This window comes from Carassius carassius, chromosome 47 (genome assembly GCF_963082965.1).
Source record: "Carassius carassius chromosome 47, fCarCar2.1, whole genome shotgun sequence".
Classification (NCBI taxonomy): domain Eukaryota; kingdom Metazoa; phylum Chordata; class Actinopteri; order Cypriniformes; family Cyprinidae; genus Carassius; species Carassius carassius.
In genome coordinates this window covers 21,943,738-21,956,560 of record NC_081801.1, presented here as the reverse complement: position 1 = coordinate 21,956,560, position 12,823 = coordinate 21,943,738, and the positions used below count along the sequence as shown (strand labels likewise).

Here is a 12,823-nt window from a genome sequence, read left to right as displayed (position 1 = left end):
TTGATAACATCTAATTAATTTTAAAACCTGTCTGGATGAAGGAGAAAGAAAACTGACTTGTGCATGCATTCCTGTGTGGGGGGCATCTGTTAATAAAGTGATATGTGAGATGGATGTGTCACTGCACTCACAAACACATTCACATGCTTGTATGTCTCAGGAGTACTTCACTCCTTTCTTATTGCCATTGATTTCTATATTGTAGCCAATCCTCTCACCCAGGCTAGGGAAAACATTCACTTACTAAGATACCAGGAGGTTAACAGAGAGAGAGAGAGAGAGAGAGGTGCGGAGACAAAGGGGTTCTCAAGATGTGTGGGGGAAGGTAAACCATTAGGATTTGTTTTTCACTAGGAATTTTCTTAATGAATTGACCATAATTTATCTTGGTGTCATGCTCAATGAAATTAGCCTCCAAACATATTTTTGCATCTAATCCAATGACATTCATACATTAATAAGTGTGATTTTACATTTTTAAGTTGTGCATTCCAATGCTTTTTGTGGGCCACTACACCAAAAGAGTTAGAAATGTCATGCATTGTATTTGTGGTTTAATATAATATAATATAATATAATATAATATAATATAATATAATATAATATAATAAATATAATAAAATATAATATAATATAATATAATATAATATAATATAATATAATATAATATAATATAATATAATATAATATAATATAATATAAATTTGTTAAATAGAAAATTGAAATACATTATTAATCAAATGATGCATGTAATAAATAAAAATACTAATAACAATGATTGTTCAATAGCAACACAAATTATTCATCTAATTCAACATTAATAAATTAAAATCCAGATTTTTTTAACTGTGTGTTAATAATTTTTGCAACTGTGTTCCTGCCAAACAAAACAAGAAAGAAAGAAAGAAAGAAAGAAAGAAAGATAATGAGTATGTAGTGATGCATGTAATAAATAAAAACTGTGTCACTAAATACATTTTTTTTTTTTAAATAACCTTGCTAAACCAAACTGTGTTTTTGAAGAAGCTGTTTCTTATGAAAGAACCTTTTGTCCAATTTCAACAGGCTGCGGGTCATTGTGTCCCTCCAGAGAATATGAGTTTTCAATTTGATATACTTTTTGATTTGGTCACCACATCCTCTAACACTCACTTAAAAGAACACAGAGATATCAAAGGCATTGAGACATCTAAAGTCAATTTCTATAGAGGAAATAATCCTTTAAGGATCTAACTAGGGACAAACTCGAGAGAATGAAGTTCTCAGAAGGAGAATAAATCCCTTCAACTATTTAAATATCTCTACTATATCAAAAGTTCTCTTCCCAAAATGGGGAAGTGGGCTTGTTGTTTGCCTAACTTTTCACTGTAGCCGAGTTCTGTATTCACTACATGCGAAACAAGCGCTAACCACACGGTAAGTATTTAAAGCTTGGCCTAACTCCACTTCTTCAAACTGTTTTATTGTTTTCCTCGTATTAATACCACATGGCATCAATTCGCACAGGGATGTTGGTTTATAGTTCTCCCTTGGTAGCTTTAGCAGTTAAATAGCCAGAAATAGCCTAAGCGAGAGAATTATCTAACTGTGCTACCAGATAATTTAGCATCCCAAAATGATCAAAAGGGAGTTGTTAAAAGAATATCAGTACGAACTGTGGAATGACGTGCTTGGTGATGGCAAAAAATCCAATACATCTATATCATATATTGACATGATACTAGCTCAAGGACGTGGAAACCCATCTCTGGTCTACTCAGTCCAATTTATCCCAATTTAGCGGATTTGTAATAAATTTGGTAACTGCTTTGGTTACAGAAATCCATACATAGGATATCTTGAGCCCACACGGAGAAAGCAGGATCAATGAATAGTGCCACTGCCACAACATCTGTGAGCTGTCAGCACAAAACGATTGGCTGATACTGTCATACTAATATGACTAGAATATCATTGACAATAAATGAATGAGCGCCCACCCTGTGCGTATCACTTATTTCAATCCCTTGCTCTCTGTAAAGAATCTCTTGCAATCACAGAGATCAATTCTTATTGAAATTTCATGAAGGCAGATCCAGGCATCATCATATTTCACTATAATGACCCGGAGGAGAGAATGTTGTGAGTAGAGGGATGGGGAGGAAAGAGGAGACAGGGATGCATGAAGTAAGTCCTCATTTAATTCAAGCATAGTAAAGTGGAATGATGGGTAGTAGTTTGGTACATAATTGCCTATTGCATATACTTTCACTCTACAATCAAGCCTCATTCCACACAAAATCCAATAGATTAATTAATTCAATAGACCTTAATTTTGATTTGTGAATGAATATGAGAATTGCTTGTTTGTCCATTGAGTCGTAGCCTTACTTCCCATGTTTAGATCCATTTTATGACATTTTTTAAACGTTCAAATAAAATTGAGTCTTTAAATAAAATTATTTCTCCAAAGTAAATGTAATTAAAGAATCAAATATATAACAGAATCAATTTTATTTTAGAACCAGTGTTTGAATCAAATCAACGTCATTGATTCATAACATTAAAGCGAATCGATTCTATTCTAGAATCTGTTTTTGAATCAAATATTTTTTTTTCATTAAATAGAAAAAACTGCATTACATCAAACTGATGGAATAAAATCTACAAAATAAATGTAAATTCTATAAAAGAAAAAATATAAAAGAACCAGGAGGTCCAGTGGTCTGTTGGCACTATGACTGTATGGATCATCTTTCACCAAAAACCTTTAAAACAAAGTAAATTTAAATAAATGAATCAAAAAATTTAATAAAAAATCGAATGGATATAAAATAATTGATAATGTTCTATAATGAGTAGACTGTGAACTTTGCCAAAAGTATATCTAATATTCAAACCCAAATGTACCGGACCGTATCAGACTGAACAAAATGAATTGAATCTACAACAGAATTGATTCTATTCTAGAACCAGCAGGTCCAGTGCTCTAGCAACCATGACGCATGGGTTGTCTTTCAATGAAACAATGTTTTCCGTTTGAATCAAATCAAATGCATGTGAATTGAATCAAACAAAACAGAATCAAACTGAAAGTTTATCCACTCAAATCAATAATAGCAATTCTATTCTTGGAACAAGCAGGTCCGTGGCTCTGACAGCACCACGACTGTATGGATCACCTTTAACTAAAACGCCAATCCTTTTCCTGCTGTAGTACTGCAGTAATGAGCAAGGGAATGTCACCCCCTCCCTCTCCTTCTTCATCTACTTCCCTCGTTCTTCCTAGAGGGCGCATGCATTCCCCCCCTCTTCAGGTAAGAGCCGAAGGCAAGAACTCTATGGGATCAATATACACGGCAGCGGAGTGTTCAATACCTCTGAATTATTGCTTCATTCTTCCCCCCTTATTATAGATGAGTTATTTTTTCCAAGCCACACCAGTTTAAGATCAATAGAGAACAATCTTATTCTTGTCTTTCCCCCTCTCATATATTCTACAACACTTTTTACTTTCTTATGTTGCATCTTTATGTTACAAAACAACTAGCTGTAAAAGAGATGTTGGAGGCAGGTGTAGAGGAGGTGCTGCTGAAGTACGCTTTTTTTACAGAATGAAGGAAATGTTTCTGTACATGACAGAACTATACACAAATATATAACATGCCGTGTGTTGTATATTAGACTAGAGCCGTTTTATTCATTACTTTGAGAAACACAAAACCATTCTTGTGTTTTTTTCTGCTTGGTGTGCTGACTAATTGCATATTTCCATGGTGCTCCTATTTTCACTGAGGCTGTGTTATATAATAAAGCCCCAAAACTCGTCTATGGGCTCTTGTTAACAGTGTGTGTGTGTTGGTGTGTGTGATTCATCTACCATTTACAACGCTACTGGATACAATTCTAGCTGTTGTGACTGCTGCAGAGATTTCTGGCTGCAGACCAATCTGGCAGTGACCTGGAATTGCCTATAAACTAATTGGAGGTGTTCGTCCCTTCCGACAATAAAGCATTAAGTTGGCAGTAGTAGATCCCACAGAATTTTTTACGTCACCAATTACTGCCTGTCTAGCAAGAAAAAATGCTAGCAGAAAAGGCGTTTGCTATTAAGAGGCGATATTTGGTTAAAATGATGAACTCATGCATTGAGTCACAAATCAAAGTTTCATTCTGTTTTCTACTATACTTCCCATAGTGCAGTTTCATAGGATGCTAGTAGAATTCTGTCTAAGGGGCCTATTTTAACAATCTAAGTGCATGATCTAAAGCGCACAACGCAGGTAGACTCAGGGTGTGTCCGAATCCACTTTTGCTAGTTTAATGATGGGAAAACGATTGGCGTGTTTGGCCACAAGGTCTAAATGGGTTGTTTTAATGAGTAATGGGTTTTTGGGTGTTATGTGCAATAAACCAATCAGAGTCTCACCTCCCATCCCATTTAAAAGCCAGTTGTGCTCACGGCATGGCGGGTTCGCTATTTACATGGTCGCTTACACTTACTAACGTACTTTTTACATAACAAAGAAAAAAGATTTCGCCAGACTTTAGACCAGGTTTGAGTTGGTCTATGCTGCAGTCTACTTTTAGTTCCTCAAAATTGCAATGCATCAACAATGCACCTGAAAACAACTCTTTTTTAGATCAGCACACCCATGGGCGCACAAATGGATGCAAATGCATTTGCTATTTAAACAAATATCAAAAACACTTGCGCTCCATTGTGCCGGGTGTATGATAGGGCCCTAAAAGTAAAAAAAAGCAGACAATCAACTTGACATCAAATTAAATTTAAATCTAATTTTAAAACTATAATATATTGCAATAATATTTTAAAATATTATTGTAATTTACAATAATATTTTAAAATATTTTATTTAAATTTACATATTTTGGAGAGTAGTGGTTTGGTATCACTGTTTTTACATAAGGAACAGATATCAGAAATACCTATTTTAAAATTATAAAATTAAAGAAAGTGAATGGAATGATGAACTGAAGGGAAAAAGCATGACCTTTCTGTCTCAGATCTGTTTCCATGCGATTCTTGTGAATGTTAAGGCAGTTCCATAGACAGAATTTGTGTTGCTCCAATGGTTTATCGATTGGCACTTTGCACTTCCTCCTAACAAACACACGCCGCTGACATTCAGTTTTAGAAGTGACAGAGAACCTACACTGTCAATTATATGAGATGTATTAGTTTGTCCCCAGGGATCTATATATGGTGTCCAGTACAACTGAAACACAGAATAAGAGTGAGACAGAAAGACAGAGAAACAAACAATCCTACTGAAGAAAAACTAGCTAAAAACCAGACTAAGGTGGTTAGTTGGTCACCAAGTTGGTTTCCACTGTTTAGGTCAGTCAGCTATAAGGATGCAAAGATATATTAAGATTCTAGACGATTCTGATAAACCAGTAATTATTGTAATGTTACATCTGATATTAAAATGACATACTATTCCATGTAAGTAAATAAATAATAATAATTGTATAATTTATACTAATATAATCATTTAAACTCAAATTAAATGTATTTTACACGCTACAACTGGAGCTAGAAGCTAGGAGACTACCTAAACCAGCAGAACATCGGCTGATCAGGTTGGGAGAACAGCTAGACCAATTTAAACCAGCTATAAACTATACCATAAGTGGTTTAAGCAGCACTCATGGAGGTGCATTTACATATACGTACATGCCTTATTTTGAACTCTGCTGCACTTCATATAGCTGTGTTTTGTTTTATAACTTTATTGTGCTACAAAAAACCTAAAACAAAGCCTGTATTTTTCGTGTAAAACACAGGCCAAAAGCACAGACTTTCTTGTGTTATTATCTGCGAGACCTCATGTTCAACCTACGCTCTTGTTTTGGTTGACTGATTTAGCCATTTATGGATTCCGACTTCAGTTGTAGTTTCCAGGTAGCCATTGATTAATGCCTGGCCAGAGCCTGGCGGGATGCGTCCGTGGCTTTGCTTGTATTGATTCAATTAGTTCTGAGGGTTTGCTAGTGTTCTATGCAAATAGCCTTTTGCTAGCGGCCTCGGCTAACAGAGGCTGATTAGCATTGCCAGCTGTCTGCTGGGTACTTCTAATACACATGCCAGCTGCCATCACTGTGTGCCAGTTGCTTAACGTCGGTGATGCCCACGAAAGGTGCCAACTTGTGTTCATTTTCAAGAGTAAGGTACATGATTAGTTGAAAAAGCTAAAGGTTACCTGTAGCACAGCTATAAGTTGGACGATTTATGCTCAAAGGCATGAATTTCACTACATTTGCTTTTATTTCCAAAGAATTTCTGCCCGGCATCTGAGAGAAACGTTTGATATTCATACTTACAGTAGCGGGTGAAAGAAATAAAATAATAAATGTGCCATCTGTGTCTTCCTTTGAGTGTCACTGCTTGCCACCTAAAACTCATGTCTACCGTGGCACTTCACTTCTGTGGACACACATACTGTTTCCTTCTCACTTTCTCACTGGAACGAGTCAGTCGCCCTCTCACAAGATCCATCTGTGCACCAGATCAGCTATTTTCTCTTTTAATTCGCCTTTGATTTCGAATCACTTTCAAGTGTGTCCTCTTGTTTGTGTGGGTGCGCGTGAGGATTTAACAAAAAAGTACAAACAGAAAGCAACAGAAAAAATAAACTCTGAAATTAGTCAGCTAGCTGACCTTTAACCTCACAGAAGAAGTAAGCATTGATCGGAATGGGTATGAGGTATGTTCAAAACGCAATCACAGTGCTTCATGGACGCTGAAGCAACTGGTGACAAAAGATCAACTTAACTGAGGAAGTACTGTGTTTAGTTGTATACTGTATTTACACATTAACAGTTTCGTGAAAGCTGCACAGTTTGTTTTGCTGTTTAAATGGCTTCAGTATGGAGGCCTATAAAATGCAGCTTGCTTTCTTCCTTAATTGTAACAGGTTTTATGAGCATTAGCTGTTATATAACTTCTCCATCAGCAGTAATTAAGCTAACAAAGCTGTACTTTTTGTGTGGGTGTTTGTGAGAAAATTAAACCGCAATTCTTCGTATATAGCAAATAATTCTATATATTAAAAAAAATCATATACATATATATGATTATCCAATCATATTCTCCTATTCTAAATTACCCTGTACATAGGATTGAGTTTGGAGTGGTTGGTGGGTGGTCAAAAAGATATTCTGTTGGTTCTCTATTATTTTCCCTAGATATAACTCAGATCCATATTCCAAAGCACTGGAAAGTTTTTTTTTATTGTTCTAAAAAAACTTTTACAAGTAAAAGCGCACCTTTTTTTTCTGACCAACCTATTTTATGTAATGATAATGTTGAAACAAGTCAAAAGTTTCTTCTTTTAAAATGAAAAGCTTACCTGTGTAGATGAATCTTCCTGGTGTGCCTTTGCAAAACTGTTTGGACTTATAGGAAAGCGTGACCTCTACCACTCCGGGGATGTGACGAGGAGGGGTCTGAACTCTGATGGCATGAGGTGTGATGAGCTGTGAGAAGAAAATAAGATGCAGAGAGGACATTAGAATCAATGAGGTCTTAATACCTGGAGAAAGCATTTCCCTCAATGGCAGTTTCCTCAGCTGGCACAGGAAGTATGAGAATTAAATTCTACTGTCTTTGACAAAGGGCGCTCAGTTCTGCAGCCAGGTTGTTTTGAGCCAATCATTAAATGCCATGTTATTGACTAATAGCTCTGAAGTTAGAGGAAACCAATGTCAACAAACACAGTCCCCAACACTTGACTAGTGACTATACTGAGCTGTGACTCTTCAGACAAACTGACTTAATAAATCCACTTAAAATCACATTGACACAAAGTTAATAAAAAAGTCTCAGAGCAGTGAAGTTAGTTCTGAGAAAAAAAAAAGAAGAAAAAAAAAACCCTGGCAGCATTTGTTGGCAGATGCTAGTTGTGTTTTGTTTGTTCGTTTGCCCTGGTTGATTATGTTCTTTGATCCAGTTCTGATCAGTAAACAATCTGACTGTGTGTCTGCCACATGTGTGTTTGTACATGTGTGAATGAATCTTGTCTAATCAGTATCAGGCTGTTTATAGTGGGTGGTGAAGGGATGGCGTAGATGAAGGCTGGAAGAGGACAGGTGGAGCTCCTCAGAGACGTAATTAACAGCCCACTGTCTTTCAGCATCTCACAGATTATAAGCTTGTGGTTCATATGAGCTGTTGTGTAAAACATCTTTGAACATTTGTCTCTCACAGTCATAAACTCAATTTCAAAACAATAAACAAGTGAAAGTAGCAGAAAAAGTAGTTATGGAATGCTAGTGTGCTATGCCAAAAAAAATACAAAAATAAAAAATAAAAACCTCGACTACAAATGTAATTCACTCGATACTATAACTAAAAGGCACATGAAAATATTTAAATCTAAATAAAAAATATACTCCTTTACCCAGTATTTATGTGGTTTATGCTTATTAGAGTATCATGTCATTAGCTTAGCAATATGCTAATGTCAAACGGTTCTGGAATCAACTGTGAATACATGTGTGGTGTGTCTGAGTGTTGCAGATCATTCACTTATGAGGAGTATGCAAATATAAATGTTTCGTGGCTATAAAAAAACACATAATAATAAAATAAAACTTTTTAAAAAATAAAAAATAAAACTTTGGAGCTAAATGGAAATATAAACAAATAACAAAAGCAAATACTGTTACAAATTAAACAAAAATGTAAACTTAAATTTAAATGAAAACTAAAAAATATAAAAATACGTTAATTCAAATTATTAATACATACTATAATAGTATACAGAAAATACTGAAATAACAATACATTGAAAGAAATAAACAATAAACAAAACTAGAAACGATTGTGTTCACATACTGTACTTATATGGAGCATGTTTCGGACTTTACACATATACAAACACAGCATTAAATTAAAAGTATTCTGTATATATGACCAGAGAAAGGAAGTTTATGTAACACTTTAGGTTTAACTATTTGCTTATTAGCATGCATATTACTAATATACTGACTGTTTATTAGTACTTATAAAACACATATTATTGCCTCATTATGCATGACCATATTCTACATCCCTGAAGCCTACCACATACCCAAACATAACTACAAAAAAAAGATCTTGCTTGCTATCAATAAGCAGCAAATTACAAGATTATTGAGGGAAAATTCATAGTTAGCAGTGAATAGGTAGGAGGAGAAGAAATTAAAAAGATCTTCCTTGGACCCTTCCCTGCTCTTGTTCTCTTCCTCCCTTGTTAGATGCTATCTGTGGTAATCAAATCCCTGCTGGCACTGCAGCTGAAGGGAACTACATGGCTCTTGTCCGCACATTTAAAGCCGCCGCTATTAAGCAGCAGTGTTGGGAAGGTTACTTTGGAAATGTAATAGGTTACAGATTACAAGTTACCCTGTTTAAAATGTAATAGTAGTGTAACTTTTTCAATTACTTTATTAAAGTAATGTAACTAATTACTTTTGAGTACTTTTTGATTACTTTTCTAAATTTGTGAAAATAAAAGAATAATAAATAAAAGCATATACATCAACTTAAATACAGTTATCTAATAAGCATGTGACGTATTCTGTGTAATAAACTCCTGAAACATTGGTGTTTTTTTGAAACTGCTGTCTCTGTATATGATGATAGTTTTCTCAAAATAAGTAAAATGCACATGAAGTGACACAGAGCAGTTCTAGAAATTATGTTTATGTGCTCGTGTACTCCTATATTGAGGCGGCAGAGGTTGAAAACACTGCGAGCTTCAGTAGGCCTCTGTGTAGTAAATGAAACCATGTCTTTGCCATTAATTTACAGGAGGGGCGGACTGGAAAAAAAATTCCGACTGGAAAATTCAAACTCATACAAACAAATTCATGGACAAAACTATTTTTTGTATGGACCTGTCATAAAAAAGGTTTAAATCTTTAATTTGGGGACATGCAAAATAATTAAAAGTTCTCTCCTGAACTGCACCTTCACTTCCATTTTTCTCTTCAGTCTCTTTATTTTGCCCTGTTATCCATCTCTCTTATTGTCACACACCTGGACTCATTTTGTGTGTTTTTTGCCCCTGTGACCCAGTTTCTGTCTCTATGTGGTTTGATTAGTTCCCAGGTGTGTCTAGTCATTTCCGCATGTGTTCCATGTCCCTGTTAATTTAGTCATTCCATCCACCTGTGTTTTCCCTATTATCCCTTGTATAAAAGCCTTGTCCTTTCAGTTCTGTTTTGTCGGGTCTACTCGTTACTAGTCACTTGTCAACTTGTCTACTTGTCCACTTGTTACCTGTTACTTGCCACTTGCCACTTGCCACCTGTTATTTACTACTTACCTTGCCTATGTTTTATTTAATAAATCGTTGTTTCGTTTATCCCTCGGCTCCGTGTTCCTTCCAGCAGCGTAAGCCGTGACAGAAGACCCGACCCCAAAGGTTAAAAACTGCGTGTTTTCCCTCCGTTTTGTTTTCCGTTTTTCACAGTCTTTTTCTTTCCGTAGTGTGTTATGGATCCCCTCTATCGCCCCGAATACCTCCTCCTCCTGCTGGAGCAGGAGGGACTTTCTCTCGAGGACCATACTAGACGGTTTCTCTTCCTAGCTAATGCCACCAGCTACCCGGACCACGCGCTATACGTGCTATTGTCGCCCGAAGATGGTCCTCGGGAGGATTTCGCCGCATTCATAGAGTGGAATCTGGTGAGAAATGGGTCACCTCTCACGGTCGGCCCAATGGAGGATCTCGCCAGGTCCACTCTGGACCCAGAGCCCAGCCTACAATCTCCCCACGGTACGAGGCATAAGCCCGAGCCCACCGATGACGGAGAGCCAGAGAGCAACCCGTCAGACCAGGTGCGAGAGCCGGCGACACTGCCCACCACGAGGGAGCAAAATGTGGAGCGCCAAATGGGTCAAAATGAGGGGGTTTCCAATTCACCTATGCCAGATCCTCTGTTAAGCCCAGGAAGGGCTCCTGATCTTCCGTTAAGCCCAGGACGGGCTCCTGATCCTCCTGTAAGCCCAGGACGGGCTCCTGATCCTCTGTTAAGCCCAGGAAGGGCTCCTGATCTTCCGTTAAGCCCAGGACGGGCTCCTGATCCTCCTGTAAGCCCAGGACGGGCTCCTGATCCTCTGTTAAGCCCAGGAAGGGCTCCTGTTCCCCCGTTAAACCCAGGACTGGCTCCTGATCCTCCTGTAAGCCCAGGACGGGCTCCTGATCCTCTGTTAAGCCCAGGAAGGGCTCCTGATTCCCCGTTAAGCCCAGGACGGGCTCCTGTTCCCCCGTTAAGCCCAGGACGGGCTCCTGATCCTCCTTTAAGCCCAGGACGGGCTCCTGATCCTCCTTTAAGCCCAGGACGGGCTCCTGATCCCCCGTTAAGCCGAGGACGGGCTCCTGAACCCCCGTTAAGCCCAGGACGGGCTCCTGAACCCCCGTTAAGCCCAGGACGGGCTCCTGATCCTCCGTTAAGCCCAGGACGGGCTCCTGATCCTCCGTTAAGCCCAGGAAGGGCTCCAGCCCCAGAGCTTACCCCAATGCCTGCTCCTCCAAAATTCCCACCCTCCCACCCACTCCTGCCTCCTCCTCCGCTGTCGTCTGGCTGCCCCTCTGCTCGCCCTCAGCCTACCATCATTGTGGTGCGAGCTCAGCGGGACCGCCATCCTCCAGCGACGCCTTGGTCGGCGTCTCCCTCACCTCCGCCTCCAGCCTCTGAGGCCTGGACTCCGCCTCGGCCCGTTGACCCGTCGGCTCCACCATGGCTCCTAGCTCCTTCCTCTCCGCCGTGGCCCGGCAGTCCACATGCTCTGCCTGGCTCGCTCGTCCCTCCGGCTCCGCCTTGGTCTGGCGTCGTCCATCCTATGCCTCGGGACTCCACTCCTCCGGCTTCGCCTCATCCCTCCGTCCCTCCGGCTCCGTCAGGCTCCTTCATCCCCTCGGCTACACCTCAGTCCTCGGTCACTCTGGCCTCACCGCGGCCTTCCGGATCCACATCGCCGCGTCAGTCACCAGAGCCATCAGTTCCGCCTAGGACCTCCGGCTCCTCCCCGTCACCCTGGCTCTTCGGCTCTCCGTCTCCACCTCGGGCTCCTCCTCCACTTGCTCCGTTGCCGTGGGTCGAGTCCCTGGAGTCGGTGACCATTCCTCCTCCATGGCTCCTTCCACCGTCGGCCCCACCTTGGGCCGTTATGGCTGTGGCCGGGGTCCTGCTGGGTGCCTCCTGCTTCAGATCCTTCCTGTCTCCTCCCTGGCTCCTCCCTCCGTCATCTCCTCCCTGGCTCCTTCCTCTGTGGTCCCTGTCTGCTGGCCTCCCTTTGTTGTTTCTACGGTGCGAGGACGCACCCACCCGGAGGGGGGAGTACTGTCACACACCTGGACTCATTTTGTGTGTTTTTTGCCCCTGTGACCCAGTTTCTGTCTCTATGTGGTTTGATTAGTTCCCAGGTGTGTCTAGTCATTTCCGCATGTGTTCCATGTCCCTGTTAATTTAGTCATTCCATCCACCTGTGTTTTCCCTATTATCCCTTGTATAAAAGCCTTGTCCTTTCAGTTCTGTTTTGTCGGGTCTACTCGTTACTAGTCACTTGTCAACTTGTCTACTTGTCCACTTGTTACCTGTTACTTGCCACTTGCCACTTGCCACCTGTTATTTACTACTTACCTTGCCTATGTTTTATTTAATAAATCCTTGTTTCGTTTATCCCTCGGCTCCGTGTTCCTTCCAGCAGCGTAAGCCGTGACACTTATGACTTTAATACTCAAGATTGAACAAAACTATACTTTACAATAAAATACTCTACAATACTACAATGTTTATAGAAAAATCCTAATACTGTACACGAGTCATG

General features: G+C 39.6%; 1 protein-coding gene across 4 annotated transcripts in view; it reads right to left on the bottom strand.

Annotated features, from left to right (window-relative positions):
* LOC132130902 (transcription factor COE1-A-like) overlaps positions 1-12,823 on the bottom strand; it is a 176,424-nt gene that overhangs the window by 19,896 nt on the left and 143,705 nt on the right. For all 4 annotated transcript variants that reach the window (XM_059542766.1, XM_059542765.1, XM_059542763.1 and 1 more), the window contains exon 10: positions 7,356-7,482. In XM_059542766.1, coding sequence (XP_059398749.1) covers positions 7,356-7,482 — 127 coding nt within the window. The remainder of the gene's footprint in view (positions 1-7,355; positions 7,483-12,823) is intronic.